The sequence below is a fragment of the Strigops habroptila genome, chromosome 15 (genome assembly GCF_004027225.2).
Source record: "Strigops habroptila isolate Jane chromosome 15, bStrHab1.2.pri, whole genome shotgun sequence".
Classification (NCBI taxonomy): domain Eukaryota; kingdom Metazoa; phylum Chordata; class Aves; order Psittaciformes; family Psittacidae; genus Strigops; species Strigops habroptila.
The window spans coordinates 9,584,033-9,604,356 of NC_044291.2; the positions used below are offsets into that span (position 1 = coordinate 9,584,033).

The 20,324-nt window shown below is 44.3% G+C and overlaps 1 protein-coding gene across 19 annotated transcripts in view; it reads right to left on the bottom strand.

The window, feature by feature from the left end:
• The window catches only part of CACNA1B (calcium voltage-gated channel subunit alpha1 B), a 310,494-nt gene that overhangs the window by 150,841 nt on the left and 139,329 nt on the right, over positions 1-20,324 (bottom strand). For all 19 annotated transcript variants that reach the window (XM_030507166.1, XM_030507165.1, XM_030507161.1 and 16 more), the window contains exon 8: positions 8,984-9,099. In XM_030507166.1, coding sequence (XP_030363026.1) covers positions 8,984-9,099 — 116 coding nt within the window. The remainder of the gene's footprint in view (positions 1-8,983; positions 9,100-20,324) is intronic.

Sequence of the window (20,324 nt, forward strand, 5' to 3'; positions counted from 1 at the left end):
AAAATCATGTGAGGATTTTCTAAAGGACAATCTAAAGCAGAAGAAATATTGAATTGGCAGCTGATAAACTGTACACTTCTTTATGTTATTATAAATGACAAATTCTTTCACATGCTTGATGTAATTTGGGATCTTACTAAAAGATCTGACACTGTTTTTACACCACATTTTGCTTTAAAGTCCATTTAAGCCTGCCTGGATGGAAAGCTAACTTCCAAAACAGAAATAATACAAACAAACCAGAGGCCAAACATCAAAGTGTGTAGCTGAAAACTGCCTAGAAGAATACTAGAGGGATCAGCATTACAGCACAAGCCTTATATAATCTCTTTATTAATCATCTGGGAAAGAAAGTGAATAATCCATTAACAAGACAGTAAATTGAGAAGGCTGAAAAATAATATCCAGGACTGAGGAAGACTGGAAAAATCAAGCAGAGAAGAACAAAAGTGCAGCTCTGATGTCCTCATCATAAGAAGGACGTGGAGCTGTTGGAGCAAGTCCAGAGGAGGCCACGGGGATGATCAGGGGCTGGAGCACCTCCCATATGAAGACAGGCTGAGAAAGTTGGGGCTGTTCAGCCTGGAAAAGAGAAGCTGCATGGAGACCTCAGAGCAGCTTCCAGTGTCTGAAGGGGGCTACAAGGATGCTGGAGAGGGACTCTTCATCAGGGACTGTAGCGATAGGACAAGGGGTGATGGATTTAAACTAAAACAGGAGGAGTTCAGGTTAGATCTAAGGCAGAAGTTCTTCCCTATGCGAGTGGTGAGGTGCTGGCACAGGTTGCCCAGAGAAGTGGTAAATGCTCCATCCCTGGCACTGTTCAAGGCCAGGTTGGACAGAGCCTTGGGCAACATGGTCTAGAGTGAGGTGTCCCTGCCTGTGGCAAGGGGTTTGAGCTGAATGATCTTAAGGTTCTTTCCAACCCAAACCATTCTATGATTCCGTGAAAATATGCAAACTAGTGCACCAGAGAGATGGAGGAAAGGAGAGCTGAGAGGGAGGGAAATGTCAGGTGAGTTAAAAATCTGCATATTAAAAAGTATGAAATCCTTCCAAAACCCACAAGCCAGTACAATTCAGGTTTTTTCTGATGCTCATTAAGACAGGCCAGGAAAGTGAAATGGACTTTTTTAGACAATTCCAAAGACTTTTCTCTCAAACAAGCACCTCAGAAACCAAAAGGTTCTTCCAAAGTCTTGCCTTAGGGAAAAGCTGTACTGGTGTTTGGAGGTTAAAAATATGGAAGCAGTTAAACAGCAATTAACAACGAATATGACTACTCTAAAAGAAGGGCAGTCACATAGAAAAGATGGGTCAGATATGGAGACCCCTTCCCAAAGGCAGCTGGACAAAAGGGCTGTAGATGTGAAACATAAAGCAAACCTGTGCAGGAAGAAGCATGAGTTTGAGATACTCTTACAGTGGACATTTTCCTATAGATTTTTTTAAAAGCCTACGCTGCTCATGAAGTGTGATTTTAAAAGCTTTGTGTCATATCTGAAAGTGATATACCCACATCACTGCACAGGATTCTGCATAAAAAACAAGTCTAGCTCCTAGTGCTGGTAGAATCAGTAGTGTCACATAGATGTTTCTGCATTCCTTTCGATTCAGGGATTAGTTCAGCCCTCAGTACTCCGGGGTTCTCCATTTTGTGCTCCTCTGCACAATGCAGATGTGGTTTCTTTCCTATTCTACATACTAGCAAATCACAGTGAAAAGTCAAAACCATTTGGAGTAGAATGTATGTTCAGGTCTTGTAACAAAAAGCAAGCATGGGCAAGTGAACCCATCCCAAAGGAACTCTTCTGCCACTCCCAGAAAGAAAGGCAGACTTTTAGACAGCATCTAGTAATTAAATGGTATTTGGTATTAATACAAGCCACTGCAGGGAGCAGACACACTACATACAGGTGAGCAATGAAAATAATGAGCTGGCAAAGGTCAGAAGGCAGGCAGCTGCTCTTCAGGGACAACTCCTGGGTGAATGCAATGCAAGTGTGCTGTGTCTGCAGAGAGAAGATCCCAGCGAGAGCCAGCACACCTACTGGTCAATGTTCTGATGATTGCTGATTTCAGCCACGTCTTGTCAAACACTAAAACACTCCAGGAAAGAAAGCCTATTCCCTTAGCTGAAAGCTCAGTCCTGCACTTGATTCGTACCAGTGCAGGACAATCATTGCACTGGTTATAGTCAAAGATCTCTAAGTAGGAAAAAGGAATTCTTGTTTTCCCCTGTTTCTGAGAGGCATCTTGTGTTGCATGTTCCTGTAACAATTTGTCATGACTTTCCATTGTCCTTTGGGCAGCAGGAGAGGAACAATCCTGAGTCCCCATATTGCCTCTGGGGACTGTGAACTGTCTGGGTACATAATCATCATGATTTGCAATGGTGTGCTGATGCCATCTGATGTTCCAGTGTCACCTGTGTCCCCAGTCAGACTGATAAGAGGTTTAGCTATACTGAGGTTTCAGAAACCACGTTTATAAATGCCAGTGGAACCTCAGAATGTGTAAGGTGTGACAATTTGATACCAATGTATTTTCATCTACAAAGTACATGCTCATTTGAGACAACTCTGCAAACCAGCTGAGCCTTTCCCCCAGACTTCATGGCCCTGAGTTGGTGCTCAAACATATCTCCATCCATAGACAGGGCTCAGCTTTACTGTTCCCCTAAAATGAACAAACTCCAAGTTTTCTCTATGCAATTCCCTCAAGCCCAACACTCTTCCACATCATTTCTCCCCAGTTCTCTCTCTCTCTCTAGTTACTTCTGTCTGTCTTGACTCTTCTGGGAAACCAAAGTGGTTTTACCCTAGTGGGGCTTTACATGGTTTTTAAAGCCTGCTAAAAAGCCAGCTCAGCAGGGTAGTCATCATTGCTAGCTTTTGTTTCTAAAGCCATACAACATCCTAAGCAGAGGATCAGAAGTTGCGTTGCCTTTAGTCATTGCTGTAACAGAGACTGGAAGAAGATAATTAGGATGCCTGGAAAACCTCCAAACAACAGTGCTTCTACATTAGAAATAATATTCAACAAAGACAGTATCAGATCAGCAACTTTCCAGCCTCCAAAAAAAGGCACAGGGACTTCACTGGGATATCAGGGTGAGAGATGTCCCAGCAGAAAGATTAATTAAAAGAACAATATACAGCATGTTCCAGGACCGGAAATAAAGGCAAACCTTATACTGAGAAAGCGGCAAAGTGAACAATAAAGGAAAAGCAGCAGAGAAACATGGTGCCCCTTCTCTTTCTCTTTAGCTTGGGAACATAGGACATTGTGGACTCCAAAGAAGGATCAATTAGAATAACTCACATTCAACAAGCAACAGAAGTTAGGAAAAAGAAATAACAATTGAATTTAACTGATGAAGCTTCAGACTTGTTAAATAGAAGTGAATAAAAGAAGAATAGAAGAAGCCATCCTGCTCACAGGGAACTCAAATTTGTCTTTCTGGCAATTACCCTCCCTTGCCTTCTCACTCATATTCCTGCCCTTTGTCACTGATTGTTGGCGTCTTCTCCCAGCTGTACCAAGGGGCTTGTTGCTCTGTTTCTTCTACAGAAAGCTGAAACCTAAGGTTCACGAAGCTTTGTTGTGTCAAGGAACGGCATTCAAAATCAGTGCTGTGTGAAAGAGATGGACTTACAAAGAATTAAAATGCAAAAGACATGCAACTTGATTAGCTCTGAAGTGAAAGACTTCCAGCCTCTGAGCAAAGTGTTTTCAAAATGACGCATGTCCTTGTTAACTAAGAGAAACATCTTCAAAAGAATATTTGTGGGCTTCAGCGTGCTTTGCTCTGTGCAGAGGTCTTCTAGCTCTCAGTTGGAAATGCAGCATGACAGCCTAATAGTTGCTGCAAGTTCTGAGGAGTTTAATGGAGAAAGCAGCAGTAGCAGAGTCATTTGCATGGATTACATCGCTTGGCTTCAGCCCTTTTTAAATTCATCTGAAAGGCACAGTTTCAAACTGACTTGGTACAGACTTTGCACAGAGCCCAATGAAAACATGAAACGAAGAGCAGAGCCTGCCCTAGCATGAAGCGGATGGAACAGGACAGGATTTGCTCATCACCAGTAAGACTCTATTTGATATTGGTTGAACTGAAGAAGAGGTGTTTAGGGAAGAGAACTGTTGTCCTGTGCCTTGACAAACAACACAGCGCCAAGCATCACCTTTTACACATATATCAGCTGTCTTCTAGTGGTGGGAAGAGTTGGTCCCTTCAAAGAATTTACGAAGATATAGACAGTTGACTTTATTGTTCAAGGTTAAATTTAAGATTAAAGGTCTGTTTCTACCTGATCCCTACAGTTCACTTCTAAACAATATAGAGAGTCAATGTTTATGAGCTTGACATGCCAATTGCCATACAAATTTTTGACCTAAATTCTGTGAGATGCAAGAGACTATGGGATTTGATCATTGCTTCTGGCCTGCAACTCACACCAGTTTTCAAAGCAGTAAGATTTTCAGTCTCCTAAGATGCTTACAGATTTCTAAGTCATTTAAGGTGGCATGACATACCCCAAACCTCTACTGAGTTTTGATTTTCCTCCACAGAATCCCAGAATCATCAGGGTTGGAAGGGACTTCTGGAGATTATCCAGTCCAGCCCCTTGCCAAGGCAGGGCCACCCAGAGCAGGTCACACAGGAATGTGTCCATGGTGGGTTTGGGATGTCTCCAGAGAGGGAGACTCCACAACCCCCCCGGGCAGCCTGTTCCAGTGCTCTGACACCATCAATGTAAAGAAGTTCTTCCTCATGTTGAGGTGAAACTTGTGTTTTAGCTTATGGCCATTACTCCTCATCCTATTGCTGGGCACCACTGGAAAGAGTCTGGCACCTTCCTCCTGGGACCTGCTTTTGAGCTACTGATCTGCATTGATGAGATCCCCTCTCAGGCTGCTCTTCTCCAGACTGACCAGGCCCAGCTCCCGCTATCTCTCCTCATCAGAGAGATGCTCCAGACTCCTTGCTTAGTGTTGACCTCATGATATGGGAATTTTACGTGAAATCACCTGTTATGTCATTTGAAAATATTTAAACTCTCCTGACTACCCTGTGTATCCATTCTTCAACAGGCACCTGAGAAATAAGCAAAGCTAGAAACATCCTGCCTGGCCTCTGTATAATCCTAAGTGAAGAAAGTAAATTCAAACTCTAAGGAAACTGGTCAGACTATGGGTTAAGTTTTTTCTTTCAAGTCATGCATGTCTAAATTCAGCACATTTATCTGCATTATAATTTTCTCTTTCATTCTCCAACCCTTTGTTAAGGCAGCATTTGTTAAGCACTTTATCAATTCAGGCTTCCTGTATTAAGTATAACTCACACAAGTATTTGCACATTAAGGTTGCCACTGTTTAAAACACCTTGGTATAGATCCCTCAAGCAGATATGCTGCAGTGTTCAACAATCCACATTTAATACAGCCTGAGCTATGTTTGCCTCCATTTCAACCACAACTGTACTTCTGGTGATTTATCGATAATGAGCTGGCAACAAAATCTGTCAGCTCTGCCAAGATACCTCCTTGAAAACTTCACAAGCACTTTTCATTAATATTTTTCTTCCTCTTTATACTCTTACTTTACCATTGGAAAAAAATTTAAAGATACCACTAGAAAAAAAAAAAAAAAATATATATATATATAATTCAGCTACTGAAGAGCCAGGTTATAAAAGAAGTTTCATTCTTACACCACAAATATAAGACAAGTCATTAGACCAGGTCTGGAACATACTCGAGTCAGCACTTAAAAGGTAGGAAACAAAGACTGCATTGTTCCCTTATGGAGGACTGAAGTGTCTACAAATTCAGTATAAGAAAGGGTTGATAGTAAAAACCCTTCAAATTTTATCTGATTCGCGTTTTTAACGCAATACGTACAGCAAGAGGTAATGCAACATCATTCAGATTACAAGTAGGGGAGGCTGTGAGAAACATTAAAGACATTCAAGAGTGGCCAATAAATGATGAGAACAATGTTGAATTAAATATGTCGACAAATGGGAGGTAGTGTACATATGAAGGAGTGACTTTAGACACTCAACTCCTTTCCTTGGTCCTAAACCAGTCAGAGCCCTTGAGGTAAAAACTTGAGAACTACCAAGAACAAGGAAACCTTCTTTCTAGCTCCAGCAACTACTGAGAATATGTAAAACATTACAGAGCAAAAACTATCAAAGCATTAAATGCCACTTTATGAATCACTAGGATGCAGCTTTCCTACCTTGCATCAAAAATAAATGAGAAAAAAGGAACAAACTGCTCAGGGAGGATATTATAAGTATTAGAAGCCTGGAGATCCTTCCATAGGAAGGGAGGGGATTGAGCAAATGGGTTCTGAATGCTTTAGAGCAGGAAAAGAACATGAAACAAGGTAGGGCAGAGAAAGCAAAGAAAGAAAGAAATAAAAAGAAATAGGAAGTGCACTCCTGAGCTCTTCTTCTCACTGCAGAAAGGCAACATATTTAAAATCGAGAGCAGGACATACTGTTTGGTGGGTTGGTTTGGTTCTTTTTTAAATCAAACCAACTGTTAACACGTTGACCTCCTTGCTACAAGATTCAATGAGGGCAAGGATGCCAGAGGAATTTAAAAACAGTTAGATATTTGCATGAATAACAACATTGTCACACACACAGTCCTGGACAAGGGAGACTGTCTAGTTTGGAAATCCAAGATCATTTCCTAGCTGAAATCCTGGCCTCTGAAGCAGAAATGCAAAATCCCCATCTATGGCAGTCACAGATTTAAGCTCCTGAATTCAAAACACTCGATTCTGTTTTGGTTAGCCTTCACAATACCTTTTGTATCCAAAGATTTACTCACACTGCTAAGCTGATTTTAATTATTGATATTATTCAGCTGTACTGGAAGCTTTCTTTATATTCCTATTGTATTTTCAACCATGCTTTTACAGAGTATTTTTATTATTCCCCGATTCAGCTATTTTGCATACACTTTCCTGTTCTAGAAAACCTTCTGGATCTTGTGTTATTAGACAAAATAAAAAGTTGGGCATTTTACAGCATATTAATGTGGTATTTTTTCAGCACTGGCAACACAGAAATAGAATAGCCAGCCATTCCCACAGGGATGCAAAGCTGGAGCAGAGATTGGCAGTATGTTTTATAACTTTTCCACCTCAACTTTCAGACAAGTTCAGCTAATGACCTCTGCATGGCTCTTCTTGGCAGAACGGTCACCAAATCTAAAGGAAGCAACCCTGCAAGGGAATTCTCATCTTTCTTTATTTTATGGATGGGGAGGCCAAGATTTAGAGAAATCATGAAAGCCTTAAAAGTAAGATTAAAAACCTTAAAAGCCTTTGGCATCAGAGCCAAAGGAGAACCATGGAGCACTGAATAAACCAGTAATTTGAATTTGACGTAGCACAAAAGCTAAAAACATAGGAAGACAAACTATAAATGGAAAGTCAATGATTCTTTTTTTCAATCCTACAGAGCCAGAGAATGAAGTGTGGTCACCTAACTGAGGACAGTTGCTGTGGAACAGTCACAGTGAATAAAAGTCCATCAATACAGCTGGCACTCAATTGCCACGCTGAATAGTGCTATAGGAAATAAGGGGTTCCAGACACCATATCAACTGCTGCTTCTTCTTCCTGGTATACATTTCAACGATTCAGCCTTTTTTATCTCCGGCCAGCTTGTCAAAAGTCATGCCCACACCACTGCCCCCCAGGGAGGGACCTGCAGCAGGGCAGAGCCCTGCTCCCCGGGGAACATCAGCCAGCAGATCCCTTCAGAGGAGAAAGCAGAAGCAAATCAGCAAGAGCCACATAAAATGCTTTTCCAGATGCTGACACCCAGCTTGTGCACATGAAACAGAAGCTGTAAATCCAGACAAAGAACAGCTTACCCACAGAACACCACCAGGATGCTCTGTCCCCTGGCTTGTACACAGCTTCTGCATGCACAATGATATGCTGTGACCATACATTTACTTGCTTACATGAGCACATTTTAGCACATCTGGCCTCTAGCATCAGTATGGGTTTCAAAACAACCAATAATGACATGGCTTTTAGTGTGGCACCAGCCCACAGGTTAGGACCAGTTCTGCCATCAGTTGATGTCAGGGGAGTCACTATATAAAGTTGGACCACAGTTTCCCCATTCGTAAAGAGCAAGGGTGAAGCTGACATGCCTAGAAAGGCACCTGAACATCCATTTGAGAAACCACCATTTCTTTCTCCCCCCATCAGTGTTTTAAAAGGCATTTTCACTTTGCTCAGATGTTCCAGTTTCTCAGAAAAGCAAGCAAGGAAGCAAACTAACCTCAGAAGATTTCTTGATGCTAAGTGAATGAATTGCACTGTGGTTATGTCAGCTACTCTGTGACACAGAAAGGTTATTGGTAATCTTTACTGTCTGATAAAAAGGAAAAGCAAAGCATGTTATTTTTTTGTTGTATTTGTGTGTTTGGGTCCTTGAACTTGCTCATTGCTTGCAATAAAGTGCAATGCTCAGTTATAACAGTTATAAAGCAATGTTAATGTGTGCTGGGGTGAGTTCCACGGAAGTGATCTCTATAGCTCATAAAACTGTATTTTGCCATCATAGCAAGAGAGGTTTATAAAACAGCTGTGATGGAAAGTAAATAAAACACAAATGACTCATCCAAGGGAACAGTTTCCTCACTGTGGAGACTTTGGGCACTGTATCACTTTTTATATCACACTGTATTAAGACAACTGCTTTGATCTCAGCAATAAAGAAAGCTGGCCCAGCTCCTTTCATTTTGCTTAACCAAACTGAGATCTTTTGCAATAACTTTAGTTTGAGTGCTTAGAAACAAGCCCAACAGAAATAACAAGTGCTACCTGGGCCCTCTCTAGTCTTGCGTTACCTTCAACACTGAGGACTAGTTCTCTGTCACCACCAGACTCTTCTTGCCACAAGACATATTGAACAAGGATGGGAGATCTCTTGCCTTACCTGCTTTGAAGATCCACTCCAAGTATCCATTCAGTTCCCGTTCAATTTGCTGCTGCCTGCGGAGTTTCAGGAAAGCTCGACGATTTTCTACCCTCTCTCGTTCTTTGGCAAATTCACTATGGATAGAGAATGAGAAAGCACGCCACAAGTGGTCAGGAAAAACACACAGCCCCTCTTTTGTCTTTCAGGTTGTATCTATGAAGCTTGTGATGTCGATGACAGCACTAGTGAGTGGAAACCACATCATGCTACGTGTTGTTGCCCGGCTTCTCTAGAAGCAAAATATCAATATCAAGTCACAGTGACACCAGTACTTCTTTGGTGTTGAAAGAGATCTCTTCTCTGTTAGCCTTTCTTCAAGTTCTCCCATGCTCAAGATGATTGACAAACACAACTCAAATAAGAGCTACAAGTGAGGATGGGTATACTGGGATCAAGATGAAATAGCCCAGATGATCTGGGTTAAGGGTGACAATGATCTTGCTATTCCCTAAAAATCACATGGAAAGCATGTATCTTGACATCATATCATTAGAACAGGACAATACAGGGAAATTGGAGAAGGAGGTTCATCCAACCATTGCAAAAACCTTACCCAAGTCTGTCAGTTTGAAATGATGCTGAGACAACAGTTCAGCCACCACCCTAAGACACCCACCTTGGGAGTTTCCCCAAGCTAATCTGTATCACCCCTGGCAAGTTTCTGATGCCTATCTGCCATTTATGGAGCTCTGAACCAGCCTCTGCAACCCCTTGCTATGAACACAAACTGGAGCAACTCCCACAATAGCTTGATCTATATGGTTAAATGTGGGATTGGGCTTTTGTCCCTCATGTACACCAGTGGTTCATCCCTCTTATTTGAGATCTTAACTCTGCTGCATCCTTCAAATATTCAGTTAGCTGATAGTTGTTGCAAACCTGTAGTCAGGCACTGTTCATGCGTAAAATCTCACCCAGTCACCAATTCATTACCCACACATGCTCCTCAAACACCAGTGAGGAGAAGATGGGAGAAAGGAGAAAGAACATGGGGAAAACAACCTGCAAAGTGCCAGAGTCACCTTTACATTCACAGTCTACACTTCACCCTTCAAAGCTGACACTTTTGCTTTGTTTGGCAGGACTGTGTGACCCATGGAGTAGAGACTGTAGGAAGAACTTGGCTCAGCACTGCGACGCAGACCAGTACCAGCCACCGATGTGAGACCTGCCATCAGCTGAGCTGTTACCTTGATTTTGGCAGCGCATCCAAGTCTCCTGACTCCCCTTTCCTGTCCCCCCACCTGACAGGGCAGCCCATGACCCCATCTTTGAAATAGAGGAAGCTGAAACATTGCTCTCAACAGACAGCTCCTCCTTGGCATTCGGCATGTGTCTGCCAGATGAGTCAGGATCCTGCACGTGTCAGCTGGATCACTGATTTTCTCCCTCTTCCTTTTTAATGTTCTCATTTCTGGTTCAGTGCCTGCTGGTTGGGGCCACAGACCTCCTCTCACTTTTGATTTCTCTCTGGAGCAGGAAGAATGAGATCAGACAGCACAAGGTGACAACATGCATTTAAATTGCTGGACATGGAGGGGCCATGGTTCCTGACTCTACAGGCTCGAGCCACCACAAACATCCCAAAGCTAGGCTGTGCCGGGTGGGAGCAGGAGGCAACACCTGGTGGGGAGTTTCATAGAATCCCAGACTGGTTTGGGTTGGAAGGGACCTTAAAGCTCATCCAGTTCCAACTCCCTGCCATGGGCAGGGACACCTTCCACTAGAGCAGGTTGCTCCAAGCCCCATCCAACCTGGTCTTGAATACTGCCAGGGATGGGGCAGCCACAGCTTCTCTGAGCAATCTGCGCCAGTGTCCCACCACTTCATGATGTCCTTCATGAAGGATTAGAGCAGGCAGGAAGGGCAACAGATGAACCGTGGCACCGTTCCCTCATCCCTCCGGAGCAGGCAAGGGAGAGCTTTCCCTTGCAAACCCTTTCATCCTCTGCTAGCTCCTATCTGGCCTAAGGAAAGTAACAGCTACCTAGAATTTGTCCCTTTAATCTCAACTTTAAACATGTAAGAAAACAAGGGAGAAACTGTGCAAAGCTGCAAATGTTCAATAGTTTCTGTACAGCTACACACACTTCCATGGGACATCAAAATGCCATATTTCATCTAAAAACATTTCAGTTGAAGTTTTCCTGCCAGTTCTAAATGAAAATACAGAAAGTCCCATGGGAATGTTTGGTAGCACTAAGTAAGTTTCCCCTTTTATTTGGCAGAATTGCCACTGACGGCAAAAATCTCCCGGATCACCAGAAGGAAACCTGAGCAGGCAATATGCTGCCTCCTGCCCAGGTCTGTCTTCATAGGTGGTCCTCCAGAACTTGGGCCAGTTCTGGAATGAATAATGATGTTCACCTATTCTCATACCTGGCTTTTGTCAACCTCCTGATGCCCCAAAAGCCTTCCAAAACATTCATTTTTAGCACTGTCCAGATAGGGATTAAGAGGAGGAAAGCTGAAAGGTTGGTACTGCTACATGCAGCACGGCAACAGTAGACATTGCTTTGGAAGAAGCCACACTCTGAATAGATGACTACAATGCATTTAGTTACAACATGACAGTTGTGAATAACTGATTCTATAGAGACAGCAGGAACAAACAGAAATCAAAGGAAGGGCATTCATCATGGAAACCACATGACATCCACTCAAGCCCAACTTGTCACATTTTTCTTCTCAAGAGTGGTTGGTGCTTAAAGCCACCAGGAAAATGGATGATTGTTGCTTATCACCTTGGTGGGTGGAAAAGTACAATAAATCTTGGTGTAAGTATGCACTGAAATAGCCACTTCAGGGAAATTCAGGAGCACACACACACACACCCCCCCAGCCACAAAAGACACAAGGTCAGCTCGTGAGTAACTATCAGGTTAGGAAAAGACTATAAACCAATGAAGTTCTTACAAGTATTTTATCCATGCTGGCCTTAAATTAAAAATACTGTCACAGCAACCAAAAAGGGGAAAATTAAACAACCCACAATCATCATCCCCTGAGACTCTGATTAACTTTCCTATATGACAGCAGAGAGCTGAGATGGAACATTATGGAATGTGCCTCCTGGTCTTGGGTTTCATGGCCCACTCCCAGGGTGACAGCAAGTCTGCTGCAAGACTAATCACAGTGTTAAACCTCTGCAAGTCAGGTTTGCTGCTGGGAAAGCAGACAGGAATGCTTCCCACTCACAGGGAAGAGGCAGAGAGAGATGATCGGCATCACTGTTATAGCTGCCACTAATGGGGCTGATGATTAGCAATTCCTAATAGCAACACAGGTAATTAGCTGCTCATTCAGAGTAATACCACTGAGCTACACATGATCTCATGAAACCTCAGATGTTAAAATGGGAGAACAGCCTTCAGCTACTGAATCTATAACACTGTTCAGAGTGAGCTGAAAGAAGCACAGATCTCAGAAGGACTCTGCCAGGGACTCCTGGAAGATGTAAAGAACTTCTGGAATTTTAAGTCTGAAAAATAAGTAAATTTAAAAAAAAAAAAAAAAAAAAAAAAACACCAAAAGAAAAATCAATATTGGCTTCGTCTCCAGTCCAAGTACATCAAAGGAATGAGTTAAGTTGCTCTTGGATGGCATGTGATGTCCAGGGACTTAGTCCTGCCTGGAGAAATACAGCCCTCAGGAATGGAGAGGAGCCAGATAACTCAAGTGGGTGAGCTGCTGGCAAAGGAACATGCCAGCACTGCAGATGTTTCACTGAGTTACTCGCAGGCCAAAACTTAGGAATTCTCCAGGTGGAGAAACAAAATTGGCCAAGTCAGTAAGCTTGGTTGCCTGAATGTGAAGCAGCGTCCAAGAACAGATCTGATACCTGTCAGCAGCCTGGTAAGCAGCCCATGTCACTCAGGAGCAGGGAGGAACAGGCTGGAGGTAGAAGATGGAGAACAGCAGTTTCTGTGGCTGCCTGGCAAGGTGGAAAAGCATCACAACACCTGCTGGAGGAGTAGCAGCGGTACAAAATCATGTGTTGTGCTACTCTGGGGCTGCTTGGATGGAAAGTGATGTGTTCAAAATTTCTGCTTCAATCCACTCCTTTTACATTCAGCAAGAAAGGAACCCCAAAAGAAACTTTGCGCCAATTATGCACCTAACTCTCAGTAAGCTTTCAACAAGAGCAAGACTGAGGTAGGAATTTCCTTAAGAGGCTGCAAAGGGACTGAAGAGATAAGAACATGCACTTGTAGCACCCAAACATACAAACATGATGGGTGAGAGAGGTAGTAAGATGAGCACAACACTATCCGCATTTTTCAGTAAAACCAAATCTTTTGTGCTTTTGGCAGACTGCAACCACTTGCTCAGGGGCTGTATGTCACTTATGAGGTCCTCCAGAGTGTCTTGTGCCTTCTCAGCACAAGGACTGCACACACCTCCAGGCCTCTCAGCATCCTGAGAGCATCCATATGCAAGCAGAAACAATTGCATTTTATGGGAGGAAGTCCATTTCCTACCAGTTACTTTGGTTAATCAACTGGGAGAAGGAAATGGGGAAAGAGCCTTCAGTTAACTTTTCCTTTCCCTCTCAGGTCAGTTTCTGATGCTGGGGTTTGCCACCTTGTCCTAATCCAACCAAATCCCAACTGCTTGGGTGAAGCCAGTTACAATAACGCAAATTATTTTTTTGGAATTTGGAAGGCAAATTCCTGCTCAGCCAAACCTCCTTGTGCTCCTGCCATTGTGTAGGTCCTGCAGTACTTGTGTGATTGAGTTTGCTCCCTCACACACACAGTCCTGCAAAGCACCTCGGGGCTTGCTTCACCAGGTCTGATCCAGTTAATGCTCCTAACATTTCATTCACTAACAGCAGAAGCATCCACGTGTTTATAGAAAAGCAGATTCTTGCTCCAGGGAAAGAATTTGTTCTAAGGGTTCATAACTCTGTCTTTTGTCTTCCTGGAGAACGATAAATCCTTTATAAGGTGGAAAGCAACAAAAAAGCCCAACACCTTTATGACTGTCACTGTTTATGCAACTAAAGACGCAAAGCCTTGGCTGTGCTAAATATTTAGTTTACTTTATGGAAATGTGTTTTGAGAGACAGAGGCACTGAGGGAGCCCAAGATGGAGAGTGAGCAGGAGCAAGGTGGACAGTGGGGAGAGGAAAGAGAGAAAAGTAGATACTCAGTGTCCTGGATGCAGGCACAGGAAGACTCCGGGACCCTGCAGAGCATCCTCACCCCTCCTGTGAGGATGGTGAGGGTTAGGTGACTTAGGGCACTGCAGGTGCAGTGGTGAGGTGCAGTGACTTAGGGCAGTGCAAAGGAAGGCAGGACACCAGATAGGAAGGGGGGTATGTGAATCACAACAGCGAAGCAAAGGATCTGAGCAGGGACCATGGACATCATCTTTCCTTGATTCCTGCAGCATTTTGCTTCAGCAGGGTGCACTGGCATAGAATCCCAAAGTGGTTTGGGCTGGAAGGGACCTTAAAGCTCATCCAGTTCCAACCCCTACCATGGGCAGGGACACCTTCCACTAGAGCAGGTTGCTCCAAGCCTCGTCCAGCCTGGCCTTGAACACTGCCAAGGATGGGGCAGCCACAGCTTGTCTGCTTCTGTCACTAGGAAACCATCATCAACAGCAGCACCAGTGACTCTTTGAGCTTTTAGGGATTAAAGGACCCACCTCAGCTCACAACACAGCTCTGAGAGCCTGAAAGGGTCTGCCAGGGAGGCAGTAGCAGAACAGCAGTCCTGCAGGGATGACACCCTGCAGACCAGCATCTCAAAGGCACCAACCTTTGGTGTTTCTAACAAAAGGCACCCTAGGAGAGGAAGAAAGGCAGCCACAGCAGGGGCTGAATTATTCACTGCAGCACTCAGAAAGCAAGGGACAAGAGGAAGGGACAGGGGGGAAGAGGAGAGAGAGCATCATTCCCTTTAGTACACTAACGTATGAGTTGGAAATATAGGTGGAGGGCAGAATCAAATTTAGCTTAGGAAAGAAAAATATTAAATAAATCCAGGAGTAAATAGACTAACAGTGCAATTTCCAGCTGGGAAGGTGCAACCCCAAGAGGATGTTGCTCAGCTGTGTTCATAGCCAGAACCTTGCACCCAGGAGGGCTGCAAACAAAATGAGATCAGCAAGGACATGGGTTTCTTTACCATAGCATGAGACATCTTCACCACAGAAAGGCCCAGGAAGACTTCAAGGATGAGCTGAGGTATGGTTATTCTCATTAACAGGCAAACTCCTCAAGTGCAGAGAAACCTGCAGGCAAAACTAAAGCTAATTTGATGCCTCCAACTTAGTGATCTGAAAATGTGAAACGAAATGCATGTATTGTTAAATCTCTGTTTTCAATACCTCTAAAATCTGGCCCAGGTTACCACTGAACATAAGAAAGCACATTGATTAGAAAGCCCATCTAGAACAAGAAGAAAAAGCATGGAAATGCACCTCATTTAGGCAAGAAGAAAATCTGAGGGAGGTGAAAGAAAACACATCCCAGGAGCACACAGACATCACACCAGAAACTGCTGGAGTAAGATGAAACCAAGCAACTGATCTACCTAGAAAAACATCAGTAAGAATTTCCTTATGCCAGTGACACTGAGTGCCTGTAAGATATTGTTTTCCTGCCCATAAAGGTGGTTTACTCAAAGTCAGAATTTTGAACCTTGTTATTAAACAAGAAAAGCCCAGCAGAGGACTAAGATTTCTTAGTGCAGAAGACGACAAAGCTCTGTCTCTCATCATCCACCACAGGCTGTCCCGTTAGCTGCATGAAATCCCAAAGACACACAGTGTTATACGTTTCTATCTCACCTGGAGCTACAGATGGCCAAGATCACACTGGGCATGGCCTGAGGAGGCATGTCCATCTCTCCCAGACTGAGCCCAAACATATAGACTCAGCTGCCTCAGCTGCATAACCCATCCTTATATCCACCGTTTGGGACTGATTCAATCAATCCAGCACAGATACAGCTGCTTCTGCTTCCTCCTCATTGCTCTAAAGAGGGGGAAAATATAGCTCTCCTCAACGGGCTGATAAAGGATGAAAGTATCACTGAGAGACTGATCTCTCAGCACCGAGCCAGGCTTCACAGTCACTTTTATCACTGAACATAGCATGAAGATGTTTCAAATGCAAGCCAGATATGGGATACATGTTGTATTTCTAGAAAGAGGAACAGCACAGAGGTGAAGCCTTCATACATCCTCCTTCCTTTTGTCTTTATGTTCAGCTGGTGCCGATTTCACTTTGATTCCACCTAATCCGACTTGAAATGCTGTGAGTGCCACAGCTGGGCAAACCTGGCTCGAAGGGAGCAACAACAAAGAGAGAAAAAGGATTAAAAAGCATCATTTATCTCACAGGATCAGCCTACTGCAATTGGTGGATGAACCTCTCGCTCTGTTCATCAAGTCTCCACTACTGAGTCCAAAGCAGTGGCCCCAGGATATTAAAATTTAGGTCTCCTATGTATCATTCCTATATTACAGATTTTAATTTTATTGCAGTGTAACAGAAGAACAAATAAAAGCAGTCCATCTCTCCTATACTAACCAAAACCACAAAAGAGGCAAAGGATCCACATTCGATAGGACGTTTAGCTTGGTGAGATGAAGCTCATGTGGGAAGTCATTGCTGCCTGACCCCTTCTGCAAGAAACACACATGCTGCTCCCATGTTTCCTGTTTGCAACAATGGCTTTGTTACAAAGGGGGATGAGCAAGGAACAACACGAAAGAAAATAAGGGCTTTTGCCCTGTCTTCCTGCTCCTTTTTAAGCACAGACTGGGGAAAGCCTAAAAGCAATGAGAAAGCAAGCAGAACCTCATCTCTTTCATGATGCAGCTCTTTGGCTGCAAATAATTAACAGCAGCCAAAGTCAGATCACAGCAGGTAACAGTGAACTTGGAATGAATGTGCAGGGAAAATGAATGATTATCTCTGTAATGAGGTAGAAGGAGGACAGAAGAACACTTTGCCATTATGACAAATTAATCAGCCTGATTCTTCTCCAGCCTCTGATTGTCTTTGCAGGCTGAAGTTTTATGATCTCAATCTGGCAAAATTCCTCAGGATGGGAAAACATGTCATGGAACTCAGCAGAGCAAGTCCCTGAGACAGCTGGTTCAGCGAGGTCTAGATGGGTCTCTGCTTCCTCCCAGGGAGCTGCTCTAACAGCACAAAAACCTCAGTGACCCAAGGTACAACAGTTAGAAACAGATATACCCCAGGGAGACTAGAGCATACAAGGAGAGTGTTTAATGGGACTCTGCCCAGAGAGCTTCACCCTATGCTGTAGACTGCTCAAAACAGTGTGCAGCAGCAAAGAATTAAAGCACCATTTACCCTGACCTTGGTCTGCCTGCAAGGTGCCAGCATGGTCTGTAGCTGTGTCCCTTGCCAGGCTCCTGCTGTCACAAAGATGCTGCATCCGTTTGAAACATCTCCCTGCAGCTCTTACACCAGGTGGTCTCATAGAACAAGAGGCAGCTGCTGCACATCTCAGGACAGAGCAGATCTGGACTGTGTTATCACAGAATCAGACTGTTCTGGGTTGGAAGGGACCTTAAAGCTCATCCAGTTCCAACCCCCTGCCACTGGCAGGGACACCTTCCACTAGAGCAGATTGCTCCAAGCACTGTCCAACCTGGCCTGAAGTATTATGGTAATACTTAAGCAGGGAAGATGTAAACTGGCCACTGCACTGCCTCTCCACACTTGGTTATTGCAGCCAGATGCATAAACCTCAGGAAAGATCATTTCTCTTCACAGGCTGGTCTGGAAATACCTCAGGCTTCACCATAAATATTTGAGGACATGACAAGCAGCACTTTTCACACTCGAGAGAAACAAACTCAGTATTCAAATGCATCATTCACAGTGCACTGCCCTCTCTGGCCAGCACTCCTGCTGTCTCGCCATCCCCACCACTGCATGAAGCAGTGCCAAAAAGCACTTAGCCTTGAAATAAGTTCAATCATCTTCCTCACAGCATCCCATGGCAACGTTTATCCTCTTTGCATTGTATAATCCAAAGCATTCAAACAATCACAAATGTATTGCACAGAATCATCCAGTTCATTACCAGGCAAAGCTAATACCCAACTCAACACCCCAGCAGTAGAAAACTCCATAATCCCACCAGCCCATGGGAGAAAGCTGCTAGCTGTGCTGAGAGCATGCTGAGGGCTGGGAGGGAACAGCAGCAGAGTGAGAAAAACAGCATTGGAAATCACTGTCCAGGCAGGGAACACCGGGATGCTAAGGTGTACATGGAGATGTGTGCCCAGGTGGCAGAGGGCTGCAGCAAGAAAACAGTGCAAAGTTAGACAAGGAATAAGCCTTGGTTGGGACTTCTCAGTTCAATGGAGAACATCTGTGTTTCTGTTCCTCCTCCTCTTCTGCCTTGGAGAGATACAAAGCACCTCTGTTACCTGCTCCCAAAGAGATCATTTGGAAAAGCTGAAATAAATTCTGTAACAGTCTTACAATACCTAACGGGATCCTACAAGAAATCTGAAGGGGGACTTTTTACAAGGGCCTGTAGGGACAGGACAAGGGGAATAGCTTTAACCTGCCAGAGGGGAGATTGAGATGAGCTCTTAGGCAGAAGTTCTTCCCTGTGAGGGTGCTGAGGCGCTGGCACAGGGTGCCCAGAGAAGCTGTGGCTGCCCCATCCCTGGCAGTGTTCAAGGCCAGGTTGGACACAGGGGCTTGGAGCAACCTGCTCTAGTGGAAGGTGTCCCTGCCCGTGGCAGGGGTTGGAACCAGAGGAGCTTTAAGGTCCCCTCCAACACAAACCAGTCTGTGATTCTATGACTCCCTCTTCACTGTAAACTGCAGAACCATGTGCAGAGTTCAATAAAAAGTTTATCAGGATCATCACAGGGCATTTCCTGGTCAGAATTGAAGCTAAATCCCATGACATCCCTAGCAGTAAACAATCCTGTGTTTAGGGGAAACTGAAAGGCACCTGGGGTCTACCCTTCTTGCCATGACTTGCAGCCAGAACGTTCCCATGGTGCCACCAGAAGCAGACAATCTCTTTTTCTATAGAAAGGTGGTATTCCCTGTGATGGATTGCCTGTTTTTCCACTCTCCACTGGAAACTTTACAAAATGCTACCCCAGTTTCTGGGAACCAAGGTGGCCCAGCTTTCTGGAACAACGTTAGCATGGCTAGAATGACTTCTGACGGTTATAACAGACATAAAGTCAAGGGCAGCTCTCTAGTTTGAACAAAACAGTTCATCCTTTGGGTGGATGATGGTGCCACAGAACTTCAATCAGGTGCCTGAGCTCCTTTTTGGATTTTTATGTTTCCCTTTTCCCTGTTTTTGTGTCTGTGACTGGGGAGGTATCAGGCTTGGGCAGTCCCCCCAACGTGCTTCCCAGCACACGGATGAGCAGAACTCGCCCTGCATGTGCTCATCTTGATCAAGTGGGCAGACCTCCACATGCAGAAAGCAAATGAGCCTACCAAATGTCTTAATGCTACCAAAGTGAAGAGAAATCTCCTGCTTCTCTCTCCTGGCCCTACACAGTCCCATCTTCACTTGAATCAGCTATGCCACTCAATAAAAGCTCCTCCAGAAGAAAACAATCTGTGGTTTTCTGCACTATTGGATCCTGCAGGGCTGTTGGGTTTTATCAGCTCACAGAGGGATCAAACACCAGAGAGGGAAAACAGAAAGCAGGGGGAATACATAGTGAGGAGGAGAGAGGAAAATCCCCACCAAGGGACACAAACCGCATTACCACTCCACAGCAAACAGGGTGCTGTGTTCCTGCTGGAGAGCCCCGCATCTATGAACAAGCAGAGGCAGTTTCTGGATTTTAGGAGCTGTTTCAATCACAGTTCAGCTGTGTACCTATGACTCTGCAGTACTCCAGGAAAATTTTCAATCCTATTCATAGTAAGAGAACAGCACAGTCTCTCCTCAGCTGTGATGTGCAACTTCACAATAGGGAGCTGCTACCAGTTTCCCCAGCCAGACACCCACCCTTAGCACTGTGTATAGCACAGCATCCACTGCAACATGCTTCTTTTGTAAAGACATAGTAAAGCCCAACATCTCTATTACACCAGCAGAAATAAGATGTTGGCAATGTCCACAGCCCATGTCCTGGGATCATTGGGGAAATCTGGGTATTCAGTGGCACAAGCAGAGCCAAGCTCTGCTGGCTGGCCCCTAGTGCTTGCATCAGTGAGGGGAAGGGAACTGAAAGCAGACCTTTCAGTTTAAAGGTCTGGGGGGATGTTTAAACACTAACCCATTTCAAGAGCACTGGCAGTGCTTTGATCAGC